The 21,701-nt window shown below is 24.6% G+C and overlaps 1 protein-coding gene across 2 annotated transcripts in view; it reads right to left on the bottom strand.

Annotated features, from left to right (window-relative positions):
- The window catches only part of LOC100208849 (guanine nucleotide exchange factor DBS), a 36,446-nt gene extending 14,973 nt beyond the window's left edge, over positions 1 to 21,473 (bottom strand). For both annotated transcript variants that reach the window (XM_065787414.1, XM_065787415.1), the window contains exons 1-18: positions 21,200 to 21,473; positions 20,134 to 20,202; positions 19,930 to 20,044; positions 19,716 to 19,806; positions 18,284 to 18,397; positions 15,319 to 15,435; positions 11,927 to 12,313; positions 11,589 to 11,708; positions 10,776 to 10,970; positions 8,691 to 8,950; positions 8,228 to 8,546; positions 7,147 to 7,263; positions 6,960 to 7,069; positions 5,774 to 5,843; positions 4,925 to 5,017; positions 4,453 to 4,596; positions 1,347 to 1,424; positions 1,038 to 1,241 (exon numbers count right to left, since the gene is read on the bottom strand). In XM_065787414.1, the coding sequence (XP_065643486.1) occupies positions 1,038 to 1,241; positions 1,347 to 1,424; positions 4,453 to 4,596; positions 4,925 to 5,017; positions 5,774 to 5,843; positions 6,960 to 7,069; positions 7,147 to 7,263; positions 8,228 to 8,546; positions 8,691 to 8,950; positions 10,776 to 10,970; positions 11,589 to 11,708; positions 11,927 to 12,313; positions 15,319 to 15,435; positions 18,284 to 18,397; positions 19,716 to 19,806; positions 19,930 to 20,044; positions 20,134 to 20,202; positions 21,200 to 21,344 (2,748 nt within the window). In that variant the 5' untranslated portion in view covers positions 21,345 to 21,473. The remainder of the gene's footprint in view (positions 1 to 1,037; positions 1,242 to 1,346; positions 1,425 to 4,452; positions 4,597 to 4,924; positions 5,018 to 5,773; positions 5,844 to 6,959; positions 7,070 to 7,146; positions 7,264 to 8,227; positions 8,547 to 8,690; positions 8,951 to 10,775; positions 10,971 to 11,588; positions 11,709 to 11,926; positions 12,314 to 15,318; positions 15,436 to 18,283; positions 18,398 to 19,715; positions 19,807 to 19,929; positions 20,045 to 20,133; positions 20,203 to 21,199) is intronic.
- Positions 21,474 to 21,701: the final 228 nt, after the last annotated feature.

The raw sequence follows: 21,701 nt of genomic DNA, 5'->3' as shown, positions 1-21,701 counted from the left end.
AATTATGTTTATATGAAAATGTTAAACTCAAGAATCAATATCTTTATAGTGTGCTTGATTAAAAAAAATAGACACTATGAAAAGACAAAAAATGAGCCTGGTAAAATACTAAGCTTCGATTATTTGATTCAAAACAAGAATGTTTTGAATGTCAAATACAGCTAAAATGTTCTACTGATAAAAAAAAAGCTCTAATGAATAATCCTGAACCAATCAGTTTTAATATCAAAAAAAAAATAAAAAAATATTCTAACAGAATAATCAACAAAAGTATATATACTACTCCAAAAAACTCCATTTACTCCTTCAACATTCATTCTTTTTTCAAAATTCAACATTCATATTCATTCAACCAAGAAGGTAATGTATAATGAAGCAATAAGAAAAAATGTGCAAGATAATGAATGATAATTTATGCTTCATAATGTTTTTACCTATCTTCTAGTAATTTATGAGTTTTCAATTTTTTGAATGTTCTGCTATAACTGAATCTTTCTGTTTTTGATATGATCTGAAATATATGATCTTTTAGTTTGAAGAGAATCTTTTAGTTTGCTTCATTATTGCAATAATGAAGAAAAATTAAAAATCTCCTTTTTGCAGGAGCATCCAAGTTCGAAAACACCTGTATAAGTATTTATTGAAAAAAAAATTATTTTTTGTGGTATGTTATAAATATTTTGGTGATTTAAAGACTAATGCATAACTTGATCTTTTGAAAACTTTTCTAAACTTCGAGTATATCTATATCCCAAAAATATAAATAATGAGAGAGGCATTAGAGATACAATGAATGTAATTGTGTATAAAAGTTATATACAATTTTATTTTGATAAACGTTTTTATTGTTCTTATGTACAACTTTATTTTGAAAAAACAATGTTTGCGTTGTTGCATCTAAGGAAACTGTTGGATTGATTTGTTTTTTTTTTAAGAGTTTTATGTCATATAACTTAATATTTATTTTTAGCATTTAGTTAATTTTTAGAATTACTGGTATTATCATAAACTATTACATTATTATGAATATTTTTTACCTTGAGAAAAAGTTTGCATTGATATGTTGCCAGAGCTTTATCATTATCGTATTCTCTCTTTGAAAAAATTAAACATTTTTCAAAAACAAATATTTGACGCTGTTTACCACCACTTAGTTTAAATTGACTTATTGTATTTTTTTTTCTTTCCCAAACAAGAAAAGAGTCTTGAAGCAAAAGTTTTCCTTGCAAATCTAAATTTCCCTAAATGACATAAAATAAACAGATTTTCAAAACAAATAAAAAAAATTTAACTAATTGCCAAAAAAAAGTTTTTTTAAAAAAAATTTTTTTAACTTTAAAACTTACAGCAAATCCAATTAATCCTGTAGAATGCATGACATCGTTCACATAACGCAGCACTTCTTTCATTGTTTGCAAAGCTTCCTTAAATTTAAAAAATTAAAATAGTTCTTTATATGTAAAGGTTCATTAAAAAAAAATTTGAAAAAAAACTTGTTCTTCATGTTTATTTTAGCTTAAATTTCTCTAAAACAGTTTTATTTACTTTCATCACCAGGCAGGTATATAGAAATAAAAGAGACCATGAGGTATGTCAAGTCATCAGGACCCATTAGGGCCAATAAAAAAAAAGTCAGGTATCACTAAATCATTTTATTTTCAAATAATGTGTTTTGGATTTGAAAAATTAAAAACTTCAAATTTGAAAATTCAAATAGATCAAAATCTTTAACTCCAAAATAAAGGAGTTATAAATAAAATAAGGGAGTTAAAAATAAAATAAAGGAGTTATAAACAATATGTGTTGATAATTTCAAACAATGAAATATTTCTAGATAAAATCTGGAAAATTTGAAATCTGCAGATAAAAAATTAGTTTAGAATAGTAATAGTATCAAACTCACAAACTTCTCACATGTGCGGCTTCACATGTGTGATTGTGCCTCTGTGCTTTTGTTTGATATATGCACAAACATAGTCTGGTTTAAAGTTTAACAGTCCTAAAAGTTACCTTTCTCTAACACAAAAATTAGCACTTGCAATGTGAAAATTTTAATTTTTGATTTGAATTTGAATATGGATTTTTGCAAAAATATTTATATGTAAATTGATTATAAAAATCTTTTTTTCTTTTTCATTTTTTTGCTTAATTAGTTTTCACGTTATTTGAAAGCTACTTGTGTACTTTTATTTTATTGAAATTATTAAAGTTTGAGAAAACAACTAAAAAATAAATAAGGCTTTTAAAAAGCAAACAACTTATTCAAGTAAAAAAAGGTTAGAGATTCATTAGCATTACAAGGACATTCTTAAAAAAGAACTTTTTGTTGTTCTAACTTTTGGTTTTTCTGTTTATGTTTCTTACTTTATATTTTTACTGGTATTTTACTTAAAATAAAACATTGGTGGGGGAGAAACATATATTTATGATAAATTGTTTGTAAAGTAGGAACTTATATTTATGATAAGACATTAGTGTATGAGAAACATTCTTTAATAGTGCAATCTTATAACTTATTTCAAAAATAGTTAAAAGTTGTTTTTTTCAATACAAATCTAATACTAACTGGCTACTCAACAGCTTCTCAAACAGACAAAAAAGGGTTGCAATTAATAATGAAGTATGTAAATGACTTCTAGTATCAGTTAGTGTACCACAAGGCAAAGTCTTATCACCATTCCTTTTTAATTTCCCATCAATAACACACAATTGAATTAATTCACAGTACCTGCAAGCAAATTATAAAGAACTATGAGGATGAGAAATACTATAAGATTATTTAAACGAACAATAATTATTTATTTATATATTAATTAATTATTTACAATAACTATTTATTGAACAAATAATTGAAGCATGAAATTAAATTTAAAAAAATGTAAAATCATAAGAAATTTACAGTACCAAATCAAAAAAATTAATTGAAAAATAAATCAACCATAGGTTGTTACATATGGTGAGGTCACTATATTTAAGAACTTGTGATAAAACAATTGTTGATATAAACAAGGCATCACACCACAATGACCAAGTAAAACTATCTAGAGATCAACATAAGTAACAAGCTCAAATGGAATGACCACATAACAATGATAAGAAATAAAGTTTACTCTAAAGTCAAATGGTGTCACCCTAACTTAAAAGCTTTTACATCAACTCTAAATGGTCCATCATCATGTCATAATTGGTCCATCATCATGCCAATTCTAAATGGCCCATCATAATGTATCAGAAAAGAATCACAAGAATTACGAAAAAATCATTAGCTTAAAATAAAAAGTATATAAAATTTTTTTATTACTATTTTTTTATAACTTCGAAAATTGTCTAAATAATTTATTTTCAAAGTTATTGTTTCATTACTTTTTCCAGGTAAAGTAGTTTTGTTTTAAAATTTTAATTTACATTTATATTTAACTTTTATTCAAATATTTTAAATTAAACAAAAAAATAAAAAAAAGGTGAAAGAAAAAAAGCAAAATGTAAGTTTGACAAACTCTGGATAAAACTGAGACTTTTCAAACATCATGCACACAAGGTATAACATTTAAAAAAAAAGAAAAAATTTACTCTTTTTTTAATATCTAAAATTTTAAAAGTACTAACTAGGTAAAATGAAAAGATTTTACAAAAAAAGAATATTAAAAAGTACTCTAATAGAGGTATTTTGGTGTACTCAACCTCTCCTTTCAAGAGAAAGGTTGAGTTGGTTGAGCTACATATATGAAAACTTGCCATAATAACAACCAAGTTAGAAGATGAAATTGAAAACTATGATGAATTGTAGTCAATCAGAGTCTAGGTTTTATTTTTTTTAAACAAGATAAAAGTGATGATAAATTGAAGTCAATCAGAGTCTAGGTTTGCTTATTTTTAAACAAGATAAAGTGAATTGGAGTCAATCAAAGACTAGGGTTTTTTAAAAAACAAAGTCAATTTCAATAAAATTGCAAACAAATATTTTAGTTTCCAGTTATTAGAAAATAAAAAAAAACAATTAAAAAAAAAACCTTCATCAATTTGATTAAAAATAACAAAGAAAAGAGTGCAGGTGCGCAAGAGTGAGGAGATTAAATAAATAAAAGAAAAAGAAAAAGGTTAAGCTAATTTAACAAAAAAAATGTATAAATTTTTTTATTTAAGTTAAATCCAAATGTAATGAATAAAATATTCATAATTAGGATTTAACAATATTTTTTTGTTACTTTTTTTTTTTTTTTTACAACTTTCTTTTCATTCATTTTTCTACTGAAAGTACTTTACATTAATTTGCATTGACACCAAAAACCTGAAAGAAAATCCAAAAAGGTGCTTAAGAACATTTTTTATATTTACGAGCTTTGCTGTTTATAACTTTAACTTTTGCAAACTTTTTTATAAAAATTCAAATTTTACTAACATATTTTTAATTTTATCCTAAAATTGCAAATTCAAAAGGTAAATTTTTTTTACTTTAATATCTGCATGAGCCAAATGATTTTCGCTTACATACTTCAACATTTCATTAAGCAACAAACGATATTTTGTGACTCGCTGTACCGGCTTTAATAAATAAGAATCGAGATTTAGCTGGTGTCCAAGCTCTTTTTGACATTCCTATAAAATATATAAAAACTACACTGAACACTAAACTACACAAATGATAGAACAAATGATTATAACACATCATATGTAATAAGCTAAATAAGATTAAAAACTTAATGCAAGGGTCAAAATAACACTGTATAAAAATCATTCAACACAACACTCAGCACAATAATTAAAGCAATATGTTTGATGCAACTTTTAGAACAACAATAAATGAAATTCATTTATTGTTGTTCTGAATGTTGAATATAACATTTTAAATAAGTTGATGAAATGAAATGAAAACGTAGAAATAAAAAGCATAAATACAAATATAAAAAATAAAACATAAACTTACAATTAAAAAAGATGTTTGATGTAACTCCCTTCTTAGTTCTTCTGAGCTTGGTTTGTTTTTGCAGTATGTTGCATATAGCTGGAACTCTTCCTTCTAACAGAGTTTTTACAAATTTGAATTAAAGAGAAATAATGAAATAAAACCTAAAATTGTTTTAAATCCTGTTATGTTTAAAATAACAAATACAACATTAAAAAAAAAATGTATAAAGAATTTCAATAATAAGAATTATAAATAAAGGAAAAAAAAAAACTCTTTAAAACTTCTTTTGGCTAAGTAATTATTCAGTTTGCATTTGTTTGTTTGCTTGTTGCCATGCCTAGTAAATTTGCAAGGTTAAAGGTTTATTTTCATTTCCAAAAAACACTTCTTCACTTTATTTCTACCCTGTTCACACTGACAATAAAATTTCTACCCTGCTAATACTAAAAATAAAATGACTATCCTGTTCATACTGGCAATAAAACTTCTACCCTGTTTATACTGACAATTCAACTTCTACCCTGTTCATACTGACAAAACTTCTACCCTGTTTATACTGACAATAAAACTTCTACCCTGTACATACTGACAATAAAACTTCTACCTTGTTCATACTAACAAATAAACATATCTTCTTTTAAATGTATATTAAATTATTAAAAGCTGTGTAAAAACTTTATTTTTCATTATAAAAAGTTTGCTTCGATACGAAACAAGTATATTTTTTATTTTTGTTTTATAAATTTCTTGACTTGAAATTATAAATTATTGAATGGTATAGAATAAATTATTGAATGGGGTATAAGCATTGTTAAAATAATATAAAAGTTTAATACTATAAAAAAAAATTACTTAGAAAGTATTTACCTTATTAATAAAAATTTGCCCAGCTAAATAAGGGTTATTCCTACACTTAACTAAGTCTTGCAAGAAGATTCTGAAAATACAAAAAAGATTTAAAAAAATTAAATTAATCAAAAATGTATATTAGATACAAAAATTGTTTAAGTATAAATAAATTAAAATTAAACTAAAGTCTAATAAAATTTAATCTTTTTTTATAGTGAATCCAAATTATTTTCTTTTTATTACAAATACACACACATGCCCACATGCACACACACGCACGCATGCACACACAGATATATACATATATATATATATATATATATATGTATATATATATATATATATATATACATATATATATATATATATATATATATATATATATATATATATATATATATATATATATATATATATATAAATATATATATATATATATATATATATATAAAACTCGTCTTGTACAGGAACTTTTGTTGTTTTTGCTGTTTATATTTTTGTATGGGAACTTTTTCCGCATCCTGTTTATATATATATATATATATATATATATATATATATATATATATATATATATATATATATGTATATATATATGTATATATATATATGTATATATATATACATATATATATGTATATATATATATATGTATACATATATATATACATACATATATATATATATTTATATATATGTATATAAATATATATATGTATATATATATATATATATATATATGTATATATATGTATATATGTACATATATATATGTATATATGTACATATATATATGTATATATATATATGTATATATATATATATATATATATATATATATATATATATATATATATATATATATATATATATATATATATATATATGTATGTATATATATATATGATTTTAGATGGCTTGCGTATCTTAACTTATTTGATGTTTGACTAATACCAAAATAAAATCTAAGTAATGGTTATTCCTTCACTTAACTAAGCCTTAAAGTATCTTATAGTGTATTTTGAATCGGTTTAACACCATTTAAAAGTCTAAATATTTTAAACTATTAAAAACATTAAAGTAGTTAAAATTGTTAAAAAATAATATTCATAAACTGAATAAAACAAATTAAAACAAAGAACAACATAAATATACAAATAAATTATATAGCATAAATATAAACAAACTAAATCAAACAACTTGCTTGCTATGAAAGTTATAAATTTCCTCAATATTTCCAAAGACAATGTGCTTCTGTGAACGAATATGATCAGGGATATCATATTTAGGATCATCAAATGATTTAAAATAGCTCTAGCAAGATTAAAAAACATTTTTAAACTAAATATTTCGAAACCTTAAAAACTAGTTTTTAATAAAATTGTAAGTACCTGCATCACAACAGCTAAATCATTAACATAATCAACTTCTGTGTTAACAAGTTCTGTCACTACATGACGTATTTTTACACGATTTTCAGGATCTTCTTCGGACTCTGCTTCTTCCAGCTAATTATTATGAATCATATATAAATCTTTTAATGCATTAACATATATTTTTTGTACACTTTTATCTACATTTTTTTGTACAAATTTTTCTAAATTTTTCTTTTGTACACTTAAAAAAAAAATTAGGTTGGCAATAATTTGTCTACCTCAATCTTTTAAAGGTTGACATCAAAAAATTTGATACAAAGGTCTTATCAAAAGTTTTAATAGAAATGTTAGAAATTTGAGAAGTTAAAAAAAAAACTGCACTTATCATTCTAATATCATTCTAATTTAAAGATCACACAAAAACATAACTGCTAAATTTCTCAAAATTAATGTAAACAACTTTATTTATATCATTTATCAAACCAGATAATTTTATAACAAAAAAAAATTATGCAGAATCATATAACTAATAATAGACATTTTTTTTTTTATTTCACCTCCCCAAGGCCGAGAAGGCCACTACAGATGAGGAGGATACTTGTGATTATAACTCTCTCTCTCAACTCTATAACTCCGAAACACGAACCTTGGCGAACAAGGCTGCTGTGCGGAGAAACAAGTTGAGCGTGGTACTACCAGGGACGTGGTGGGAATCCAACTCAGAACCTCTGGCTTATGAAGACATAACGAGAAACAAAAAAAGCATAAAGAAGGAAACATAATAGCTTATAACAGGAAACATGATGTCATTATGATGTCATAAGAACAAAATAGCTTAAATGTTTTTTGTTCATGTCTCAACAAATAATTTTTTATGGTTAGTTTAAGTTACTCTAAACTTAATTTCTTAGGTTTATCTATAATAGGAAATCAATTATATTTAAAAAATGTTATTAAGGAGTGTCAAAACTAATTCTCTTTTTTTTACAACCATTAACCAACAATCTTCATTTAAACATTAAAATAATTACTCTTTTATCTACTTTTTGACTGAGAAAATAATAATAAACAAAAAATAATTATTTTATTTTACTACCTCTGATGGTGATGAAACAGGTCTTTTTACTGATTTGCGCAATGATTTTCTAAATGTATTTCTTTTGAACTGCTCAATGTCGTCCATGACTACAACCTTAATTTCATTTTTATCAAACACCGGCGAATTTGGAATATGAGATTTTTTCCTATTCAAATCATCTGATACTCTAGACTTGATTTCGTCAGATTGTTTCAAATCCAAATTAAGGTCCTTTTCTTTAGATTTGCCAACTGCAGGTTGACTTGGTGCTGGTTGTTCAGATACTAATGCCTTAACTAGTTGTACTGGTCGCACAGGTTTAATCACTTTCTTCAAACTAAAGCAAATAATCTGGAACAATTTTATAAAATGATCAAATATTAGTAGTTTTTAGTTAAAAATACAACTTAGATTGCATATATTAATATAAATGATAAATAACTTAGACACATGCATTAACATAAATGGTAAAATTTGTCACCTTGCTTCTCTTCTTTCTAATGTTAACTTTACTTCAGCCATTCGTTTTAATGCCTGCTCTACTTTTTCATAAAGAAATTTGTTTTGTAGTTTCGCGCATAATGTATTTATCTGATTCATTTTTTTCAAATTAATTCCTTGTCCATCTTTCATAAATGATTCAACTTCATTAAAGCATTTAGAAGCAAGATCTTCATTAGTAAAACATTCAGCAGGTTGTGCAGCCAGCAGATCGGCACCTGCCTGACACCATGCATGTAGCTAAAAGAAAAAAATTCTTTTATACAAGAATCTAAAACTAAAATTTTTATCAGGACTAGTCTATCAATAACACATTTTATGCAACTTTTGACCCCTTTCTTCATTTCTTCTTAAAATACCTCAAAAAAGCCCCTCCCCACTGTTGAACATTATGTTACAAATTTCTGAATCCCATCCTCCCCCTGGGCAATTATCAGATTATTTCATTTTAAAGTAACTAAACACAAATGATTTTTCAAATCACTATTGCTGTCATGTATTTATTATTTAATAGTGAAACAAATCAGACCTGTAATAAAAGTAAATAAAATAAACTTAATGTTTTCAACAAAAATAAACTGTTTATAGCAATTAAATCTAATTTGACCAAATTTGAGTCTTACTTAATAGAACATATAAAATGCAAAATTAAAATTAAAAAACAAAAATTAATATTCTTCACCTTCTAAAGTACTAAAAATATTATTACAATTAATAAAATTACATTAAATTACATTACATTAATAAAATTTTTAGTTGTTATAAGTTTTACTTGTTAAAAATAACTTTAAAAGTAACTTTATTTAATTACTATAGGTCAGATTCAGGATCAGAGTGGTTAGGTTTATGATTATCACGATCACCCTGATACTAGTAACTTGTAGCACTACCTACCTCCTGCTTGACAAGTAGAATTTTCTTGGCTAAGGCTGGAAGAATCTAACTAAAATAACCTTGCTTTGGGGTTTTTGGTTGACCAAAAGCTAGAAAATGTCTCAATAAAAAGTATTTATCTTGAGCAGATGTTAACGGCTACTGTAATTTTAGAAGGACTTTTAGGCAAAGACTTTAGGGGTTAGGAGAAGAACTCCATTGACCAGTCTTGCACTCCTTCTTTGTCTTAGAGACTAACATAGATGTAAACATAAATGTAGACTGACTCTGTACTCAACAACCATCATTAACAGATTTGCTTTTTAACAGCAGTCAACCCAATTGAAACACAAGAATTGTCATCTTGATGCAACACACTTAATTCATTAGTAGCATTCAGAGATAGGTGCACTTCTGGATTAACTTCAAACATAGTTCAATTTTCTTTTCTTTGATTCTTTTGCTTTAGTGTTTGTTTGTTTTTGGTTACCTTTCTTCTTTTTTAAGTAGCTGCTCAATATTTTATTTTTTCAATTTGTGATTCTTGTATATGCAATTTCTCCACAATAAATGCACACACAAAAAAAAAAAAAAAAAATCAGAAACAAGTTCTATATCTTGTCAATACTTTGAAGTAATGAAAGTAATAACGACTCTGGGTTTTTATGTTATTTTAGTTACTCCAGTTACTTTCTGACTTTTTACACTCATTATTACACTCATTATTTTTACACTCTTAATCACATTAATGATTCATAGTATATGATTGGTTTGTTCTAGTACTACTTTATTGTAAAATAAAAAATAAGTCCTGGATGCTTTATTGGCTTATTTTTGAACTTTTGTAAATAAACCCCATTTTTATCCATTTCTAAAACACTTTCATTTTTTTATTGGATGGGCCCAGTACTATAAAAAATGTAATTTATAATTATACTAAACCAAACAAAATTTAATTTAGATACATTTAATTGAAGCATTTATGAAAAAATTTATATTATGCAAAAATTTATAATAAAAAAAAAAAAAAATAAGAAAATCATTTTATGATTATATAAATTAAACATTTAATTTTTTTTTTATAAATTAAAATAAAAAAAAAAAAAATTAAAATAAATATAGAGAAAGAAACATTATCAAAGCATAAAAACAAGTCAATGCAATGTATTATCTAACACAGGCAAAGTCTTACTTTATCCAAACACATAAAGACATCTAGAGACACTTGGAGTAAATTCCTTCGCACTTCTAACTTAGATTCAAATTCATTGCATAGATTTTGCATTTCAATATTGCATTGTTTCACTGATTGATGAGCAAATGGCAAAAATACAACAAGTATGGCGATTCCCTTTTCTTTAAGCTTCTTCATCTCCTCATAGGGCTCCTATAAAAAAAAAGGTTAATAGATATACAAAATATATTGTTTAATAATATATTGGCAACTTTTATAACTAAAATATGTTTTTTATATCAAACAATTAATATTATTATTTCAAATAGTTATACAACAAGACCATTACATCATTTTTTTATTTTATAGAAAACATATTAGTTGTATTTATTATGCTTTTAAAACTATATTTTTATAACACGTCATATATATATATATATATATATATATATATATATATATATATATATATATATATATATATATATATATATATATATATATATATATATTAGTAGATATTCACTTAACAAAATTTTTTTTCCATTTTTACACAGTGTTTCATCAACAAAGATTCATCAGAAATGATTAAGTTGTCAGAAAATTCTGAACTAAGTGCTAAGTATGTATAACTTTAAAAAATTAAAACTTATAATTTTTTTTCTTTATTTCTTCATAAGTTTTATTAAAGTCAGCATTTATGGTATTCAAAATAAGCCATCAACATATATTAGTTTCTTTTACAAAAAGCACATATAAAAATACTTATATAGCACAAATTATATCATAATAATATTTTATAATAAGCAAAAGTACATATTTTTTTTTTACCTTCCTTTTATTTTCAAACTCATTTAGTTCTTCTAAAAGATCTTTGGCACTACTAAGTGAATCTCCAATATCTGTTCGCGACTCCAAGATTTCAGTAATTTGCTTTAGTTTTTTTGCGGTCTGAAACAATAACAGTGAATTACAATATTATTAAAAAAATAGTTTTTGAATAATTTTTTTTATTCTTCTTTTAAAAAATTCATTTTAAAAAACTTTTTTTAAAAATAGTTTTTTTAAATAATTTTGGTATTGATTCTTTATCAATGGTGAACCATCAAATAAAAATGTATAATAAAATAAAACATTAAAAAAAAAAAAAACTTGTAAGAATAACATACAGTGTTAAAAGAGAGTTCGAATTGACAAACTTCTTTAGCTTGTTCAAGGTACATTTTTTGTTTATTCCAAAGGTTTTGCAAATACTGACTAAGAAATTGAAGACGCTCTGAGCATACTTGCAACTGCGCTGAATTATATTTTTCTAACAAACTTTGCTCTTGTTGTAAGACACTGTATGGTTGATTAACAATTGGTTCTAATGTATTAAAAATTTCAACTGTGCATCTTAAATCATCCGAAACATCATCCACATATTGCTCTTGCTGTTTATACAAACTTTCAACTTCTTCAACACTTGATAAAGATCTTTTCTTATTAAACATATTGTATACCTCTTTTACGTGATTACCTAATTTAAGACATGACTTTTGAAATCGTTCAATAGCCTAAATAAATAATCATGTAATATATATATATATATATATATATATATATATATATATATATATATATATATATATATATACATATATATACATATATATATATATTTATATATATATATATATTATATATATATATATATATATATATATATATATATATATATATATATATATATATATATATATATATATATATATATATATATATATATATATATAAGGGATGCTGAGTCCCAAAAGGACTCCGGCTATATATCTCTACTTTTCCAAGTCTGTAGTGTCCAGAAGTTCTAAACGTGTTTGTTGACTTATGATCTGCTATAAGAAAAAAATCCACGAGATTTAATGACTTGAAACTTATTATTTTTAAGCCCGGAGTCCTGAAGTCCTTGCCGCCATTATACCTACGGACTCCGGGATCAAAAAATGATTCTTTCTCTAACCTAAAAGTCTTAATTTTTTTCCTATAAGTAGTCCATAAACTTATCTATATTTTTAGAGCTCCTGGATACCAAAAACTAGGATAAAGTAATCTTTTTGCGACTTTCAAATCTGGAGTCCTTTTTGGGACTCCGCATCCCTGATATATATATATATATATATATATATATATATATATATATATATATATATATATATATATATATATATATATTTATATATATATAATTTGAAATTACAAAAAAAAAATTTTTGTTAAGTGATTTTCTACTACTATATATATATATATATATATTATATATATATATATATATATATATATATATATATATATATATATATATATATATATATATATATAGTGATGTACCAATTGCACTCTTTTGGCCAATGTCCATAAATGGGAAAAGGCCGATGGTGATGAATTCACTAATTATTAAAATATTGAAAATAAAAAAAAATCATGTAAACAAATACTTGGACCCAAATCAGAGCTAATCCATTATTTTAAAAGATATTAAAAAAAACTCAGTTAAAAAATATACATTAGGGTGGTGGTAAAAACAACTTATTTTAAAAATGTCAGCTGACAACCCCTAAATGTGTTTTATATAATAAAATAATACTGGATTTAAAAAATTTTTGAATAAAAAATATTTTTACGGGTGCCACAAGGCCCTTAAACATCAAACAGGTTCCTAATATTATAAAAAAAAAACTCTTTCAAAAGTATATCATGTTGGGGCTCAAATGAAGCAAAATTATGTAAAAATTTCAAAAATAATCATTGTTTTATAAAAAGCAGAGATAAAAAAATTATAATTAAAAAAATCTTGTTAAATTCTCTTTTTATTGTTATAAATTAAAAAATGTCATTTTCTATTTACTAAAATCTAAAATAATAATATATTTATAAAATGATTCATATTTTGGAAATTTTTATATATTTTTACATCATTTGAGACCCAACATGACATAATTTTGAAAAACTTTTTTTTTTATAATATTAGGAACCTGTTTGATGTATAAGGGCCTTGTGGCACCCGTAAAAATATTTTTTATTCAAAAATTTTTTAAATCCAGTATTATTTTATTATATAAAACACATTTAGGGGTTGTCAGCTGACATTTTTAAAATAAGTTGTTTTTAGCACCACCCTAATATACATTTCTAGTTCTTTTTACCATAAAAAAAAACTTTCAAAAAAATAAATACAATTTTAGAGGAACAAGTTTTATTTCAATTTTAAAAAGAAAATGATACTATCACTAGCAGCTTACTTAAAATTCTTTATTTATGTATTAGTAATTTAGATATCTAAAAAATAATCATATGTTGTTTAGATATCTAAATTTTTTTTAGATTATTAAGTTGTTTTTATAATAATTTTATTTTATGATGTTTGATCCCCACCACACTCCTAGTTGTACTGCGCTCATTTTGTTTCTCCTCTAAGCAGCTTTGTTCATCAAGGTTTGTGTTATAGAGTTATAAAGTTGAGAGAACCATAACTAAAGTTGCCTTCTCGACTGGAGTGGCCTTCATGGCCTTGAGAAGGTGAATTAAAATAAAAAAAATATATAGAAATTTAGTAGGCTACACTTGAACACATATAGATAGCATATGTTACACATATAGATAACATAGGTTAAACTTAAATAGGTTACTTTTTAGTATAACAATAGAACAACACAAAATAAAATTATTCTAAAAACAACATGGTAATATTCAGCTGTTAAATTAAAACTTATAAACATTATCTTAAGAATAAACAATACTGCATATAAACAAAGCCAAAAAAACCAATTTCTCAAAAAAATACTAAATAATGCATAAAGTTTAGTTTATTTATTATTTAATTGTTATCATAATGCAGAATATAAATATAAAATGTCATTGGTTGGGAAATTGGTAAAATAATAAAAAAAGGCTGGTGCCTTTTTTTATCAATTTACTGATTCTGATTGTGAAAAAACAAATCTTTTCTACTTTTTTTGTTTGTTTGTTGTTGTTATATATCTCCTTAAGGCCGAGAAGACCACTACAGATGAGGAGGCTACTTAATAGTGGTCACAACCCTCTCTTAACTCTATAGCTCCAAAACACAAACCTTGACGAACAAGGCCGCTGCGCAGAGAAACAAGTTGAGCTAGGTACTACCGGGGACATGGTGGGGATCAAACTTGGAACCTCTCGCTTATGAAGCAAGCTCTTTACCAATACACCACTACCGCAATATTCTCCTCACTTTGTGTGGAGAAGATTATGCACACAAAAAAAAATTATAATCATATTAGCAAAACTTTGTAATCAATAACAATATGTTATTGTTAACAAAACAATAGAAGCAAAGATTAAAGTTAATTTATTTAAAAATGGTTTGAAGTAACTTGAAATGCAAAAAATGCAAGTTAAGTATAGCTGAATTAACTTGCAATACAGAAACTGAATTATTACAAAATTAACTGCTGCGTGTTAATACTGAACTTGAAACATAAATGCTGGAACTTAAGCTGAATTAATGTTTATTACACAACTATTGTGACAAATATTTGAAACTTACAGTTGTATACTCCATCCACTCATTGATTTTAAAATTATGGGATCCACCAAGATCAGCTGGAAGTTCGTTAAGCTCCACATAATTATATAGTTTTTCTAAACTTTCCAAAATGACTATCTAAAATCAAATTTATTTTGAAAAAATAAAATCTAAATTTTTTTAAGTGTCCTAATAGGTTACTAAATGCAAGCCCTACACAAAGTTGTGCTATTCAATAATTACTTTAAAAAAAAAACGCTTTTGTTAGTAGAAGCAAAGTTTTTCAAGATAAACACTTTTTGAACTTTATATATATATATATATATATATATATATATATATATATATATATATATATATATATATATATATATATATATATATATATATATATATATATATATATATTATATATATATATATATATATATATATATATATAATTATATATATATATATAGAATTAGAAAATAGAATTAGCCTCACCTTGTACTAATCCAATATTTTGTCTAATTAAATCTGTAAGCAACTTTGTACATTATATATTTTGTATTCACACACATATAATTATTGTTAAAAACAACAGCTTTTTAGATTATAATAAAGCATAATTGAATTGCGGTACATTTGATAAAAGCATAAAATCTATAATACTTGATATTTGCGATAACAAATAAAATTAGCCTCAGTAATAATTATTTTCAATTTCCTTATATTTTACATATATTTTGATCTGGTAATAGATATTTTTGACTTAATTTTTTATTATTATTTGTAAATTAAACAGAGACTGTGAAATCAGTCCTCATAAAGTATTTAACATTTTGATTTTGATACCTGAATGCTATATAAGACGTGGTAAGCATTTAACAAATGAAGAATTAGCTTTAATCAAAACATACAAAGACACAGACAGTTATTTAATTTGGTTTCAACTTGGAAAATTCCAAAGAAAATAAAATATCTCCAAAAGTGGTTAATAACTACTTCAAGATGGGGGTTAATTATGGAGCTTTACAAATCTTTTGTAAAGATCCAAACATAGTTTGGAAAAAGTGTGAACCAAAACCAAAATTTACTGTTCGTCATAACGAAGCTAGATTACAATTTGCAAAAGAACACATATCTTGGCAGGAGAGTGGCATCAAGTTCTCTTTAGTGATGAAAAAAAGTTCAATCTAGATGGTTATCAATATTACTGGCACAATCTTCTAAAAGAGGAAGAAACTCCGATGAGTCATAACTTTGGTAGTGGAACTGTTATGGTTTGGGGGGTATTTTCCTTTGCTGGGAAACTTCCACTGACATGGGTTTCAACAAATATGAATTCACAGAACTACATCGACTTTCTAGAAGTTAGTTTTATTCAACATGGGAAAGAATTGATGAGTGAAGGTTTTACTTTTCAACAAGACAATGTTGCTATCCATAACTCAAAGTTTACAAAAGCTTGGTTTAAAGATAAAAATATCCACAAAATGGAGTGACCTGCATGTAGTCCAGATCTAAACCCGATTGAAAATCTAGAGGGAATAATTTCTAGAAAAGTTTATGAAAATGGTAAGCAACTTAAATCCACATTGGAGCTGAAAACTTGTATCAGAGAAGCTTGGAATGAAATATCTTAAGAAACCATCCAAAATCTTGTGACTAGTATGTCAAGTTGCATACTTGAAGTAATTAAGAATTCAGAAAGCAATAAATATTAAATGAGCGTAAAGACAAAATATTTTCAGTATTTTCTTGCATATATACAAGAAAATACTGAGAATATTTTGTCTTTACACTCTTTAATATTTATTGTACATGTACATTATATATTATGTACAGGCTAATACTGTTTTCTCCACAAATTGAATACTGTTAATTTTTTTTTCATTTGTAATTAATTAAACAATTACAATTTTGCAATTTTTAAACTTTCTAATTGTAGTAAGAATGATAAGAAATAAAGTAAATTTAAAAATTTTTTCACTTTTTTTTAAAAACTAGAACACAAAAAGATGTGAAGGCTAAATCAATTTTCTCCACTGTATATACACTGAAGTTTCCAGCCACACTCTTAATAAAACAAGTTAAATAATTACAATCGCCGACCTAGAAGTGTTTAAGGTCGGCAAAAAAAAAACGTCAGCCTTAAAAAGCAAATCACACATTCCAATGATAATAGGTCCAAAAAAAAACAAGAAAATTATACTTATCGTATTTGATTTGCATGAAAAAGGAAAACTGTAGTGAGTAAAGCATGAAAAGTAAAGCATGAAAAATTCTTGTATCAATGCTCTTGATTTAGCACTTAAAAATTGCTTTAAATGAGGGTGTCAAAAATGTTATTGAAATTTTTTTAATTATCAAAAGCTTGATGTCACTCCTTATAAACTTTCTGCTTGAGTGACACCACCCTTAATTAATTGGCTCATTACTAATTTTATTGATATATAAATATTTTCTTTGTCACTTCTTTGGTTCTGTTTAAATAGCACGATTCCTAACAGTCATTTTTTGACTACTTTATCATTATTGTATTTATTTTTGTCAGGATCAATGACCTGGCTTAACTTCTTTAATTTTATTTCTTTTAAAGTAAATGCAGCTTAAATGTTTTTAAAGTGTAAAACGCAATGCCGATCAGAAGAGTTAGTAGTTGAAGGTTTGCGTAAACATTTTTAAAACCAATTTGAAATTTATTTCCCTAATATTCATCTGAATTTAGCTTTAAGCTGATGACTTTCTCAGTTTTTTTTAAAGCTTTTTTTTGCTTTTTGTGTGGGTAATTGCTGAAAAAGTTCAAAAACAAATATATTGCAAATATATATATTTAAATTTGTATTTAGGGAAAACATTTTGGAAATCCAGAATTCAAATATCTTTTTAGTTTTGCTGGATTTATTGGGAAAAAGATAATTCCTGCAAAAAGAATTAACAAAAAATTATTATTTCCTTAAAAAACTTAAAAAGGGTTTAAAAAAAAACAAAAAAAACTCACTGGGTGCTTTGTAAATTCTTGAAGTTGCTTTGTATCTTTAACACTGAAATGACGCTGAACAAATCCTTGAGGTTTTAATAATAGTATGTAGTGAATATAACATGCTTCAAAGTCCTAAAAATTTCAATATTTTTACTTAAAATTGCTAATTTATTCCTAAAATAAAGTGTTATATTTTATAAAGAAACAAGGTATATTTAACATTGATTGCATTTTTAATCATTTAATAAAACAATCAACAGATGAAAAGAAATTATTTGAAACTTTTAGGAATACATATAAATCATTAAACAAAAATTGAACATATATGTTAAAAACTATACACATGTAGTATATATATAGAACCTTAAAATAGAAATTTTGCTACCCCGCATATGGAATACCTACAAATCTTGTTTAGTCATCATTCCTAACCAAAATACCTGACCGGATGTCTAATTTTGAGTTATATTTTTGAAATTCTTATATTTATTTTGAATAGCTTCTTTTTTCTGAGGTAATGACAAGCTTGTTGAGATGTTTGATAAACAGACTTTGTCTGGATATCTCAAACAAATAATAAATATTTAACTTCATGATTTAAATAACTATATTGTTAAACAAACTAAAAGAACCAAAGCCTCTTGTTTGAAGCTTTCTCATAAAAGTTGACTGCTTTTTTATAATAAATAATAAAATAAAAGTTGAATTGATTTTTTATTTCAGAGACAACAGTAAAAAAGAAATAAAAACAAAAAATGAAGTTTCTCAAACAACAACAAGCGTGTAAAAAGTTTTTAAATAAATTTAAATCAACTTTTAAAAATGGCAACATGAACTAAAGTTATTATTTAAAAAAATTGTTTGTAACAAATTTTCTTTTTCTTTTTCATTAGAAATACTATAAACATTGCTCAAAGTTAATACATAGTTAATAATTATGTATTAACTTTGAGCAATGTTTAATAAACTAAATAAATTACATCTAAAAGTCATCTACCGGCACAGCAATAATTAAACATTATTCATATTAAATCTATCCACCAAGTCAAAGCATATCATCACAAAGATGTTTTACCATTTGGGGCTTATCACCATGATAATGACCTATTGAAGATGTGTGCACCAACAGTCTAACCAAATTTGCAGTGTAATGGTACTTGTGGTGCTTATATGCTATATAAATAATTGTTGCAACAATTATTTATATACAATATAAATATTTATATACTATTGGTTATCTTAGCAATTCTATAAAAAATATTACAAACTCTTGTTAGAATTATAGCATCACAATTATAATTGTTCTTTTATAAACAAAAAAAGTATTTTGATACATATAAATTTAGTATTGCATAATCATGCTACTAAAGGATATAGGCCTAAAGGATAAAATGTGTCTGTAATTGTGATATCCACAGACTAAAAAATGAAATTGTGAAATTTAATTTACCTCAAGTAACTTCATTAACACCTTCACATTTGCCCATTTATCATTTTGACTGTCAACGATAATAACAAACTTCTGATTTTCCCATAAGACACTTTCAAAAAATATAGATACTATTTAAAATATATTTACATAAATATAACTTATTATAAATTATGTTAATAATAACTCTAAAGTATTTTCATTACTTCATTTATAAAGTTAACTATTTGCTTACCAGGCAGTTTTTTCTAAATATATTACAGCTTTCTTAAATGTATCCTCTGAAACTGATCCTAATATAGGAGAAGTTGAGCAAAGAATCAATGGGTGCCCTTCTTTATCTTTACCTCCTAAATATATCCTTCATAATCAATAATGTTGCTACTATTTGAAAGTTTATAAAATCTGTATTCAAAAGATGTATATATATTTTATTTACCTGATATATACATGACTTTTTGCTGCAAAACATGAGCAATTTCTAGTATTTTTATTTCACACATCATGCCTAATAATATATATTTAAAAAATTCTAAATCTTAAAATTAAAAAACAAACAAAAAACAACAATTATTTTTTTATTTTTATAATGTTGATAATAACCAATTTTTTTATTAAAACCTAATGTCTTTTTAATAAAATAAATGTCATTGTTAAGAAATTAATGTTTTTCCTATAAAATGTATTTAATTGATTCATAAAAAACTTAACCACTTTTTAATTATCATCATTTATATTGTAATTTACAAACATTAATTTTAATTCATCAGTTAAAAATTACATTTACTAGAAATATTTTACTTCTTTTTTTTTTTTATAGAAAACTTGCTTTTTTAAACATTTTTAAGGTTTATTGCAAACCTTAATAAAACTTACTAATTATATTGTCTAAATATTACTATTTATTTAAAAAAATTTATATAATACTTTTTCTTTCTAAGAAGATTATTTTATTTTCAAGACAAAATTCATCATCATCATCATCATCATCATCATCATCATCAATCAATCATCATCATCATCATCATCATCATCATCATCATCATCATCATCAATTATCATCATCATCATCATCATCATCATCAATCAATCATCATCATCATCATCAATCATCAATCATCATCATCATCATCATCATCATCACCATCATCATCATCATCATCATCATCATCATCATCATCATCATCATCATCATCATCATCATCATCATCATCATCATCATCATCATCATAATCATTGTCATCACCATCAGTCATCATTGTCATCACTATCATCATGATCATCATGATGATCATCATCATCATTATCATCATCATCATCATCATCATTATTATATCATCATAATTATCATCATCATCATAATCATCATCATCATTATCATCATCATCATCATCATCATCATCATTATTATATCATCATAATTATCATCATCATCATAATCATCATCATCATTATCATCATTATCACCACCATTATTATCATCATGAAATTGAAAGTTTTCATACCTAAATCAGATACAAGTCCATCTACAGTATCAAAAGACAATTCTTCGGTTGAAGTGGGATCACAGTTAGCCATATTTGTAAATTCTTCACTAATTTCATTTGTATTAACAACAGTGCATGATTCTACTGGGATGTTATCCATCATTTTTTAAATTAGTTTATAACATATGAGTATACTTTTTACTTCATAAAATCAAAAAATTGCTATGCAGGTAACCTACCAAAGTCATGTTGAGTATATTGCTAGAAAAACACAGCTTTCTAAAACAAAATTTATAAAGCTAAAAATTTAGGTTGTAACTATAGGTATTATTTTGAATAGAATACATAATTCTGTTAAAAAATGTTTTATTTTAAAAAAATTATGAAAATTATATATAAATTTTAAATTTTAAAAAATATTATTAACTATTATACTCAATCAATCATCAGTTGATAATTAACTTATAAATCAGCTATACTTGATTTGAAAACTATTAACTATTTATCGTTGTATCAAACC

The sequence above is a fragment of the Hydra vulgaris genome, chromosome 01, assembly GCF_038396675.1.
Source record: "Hydra vulgaris chromosome 01, alternate assembly HydraT2T_AEP".
Taxonomy (NCBI): Eukaryota; Metazoa; Cnidaria; class Hydrozoa; order Anthoathecata; family Hydridae; genus Hydra; species Hydra vulgaris.
The sequence above is the reverse complement of the archived record's forward strand: the minus strand, read 5'-3'. Positions and strand labels throughout refer to the sequence as shown.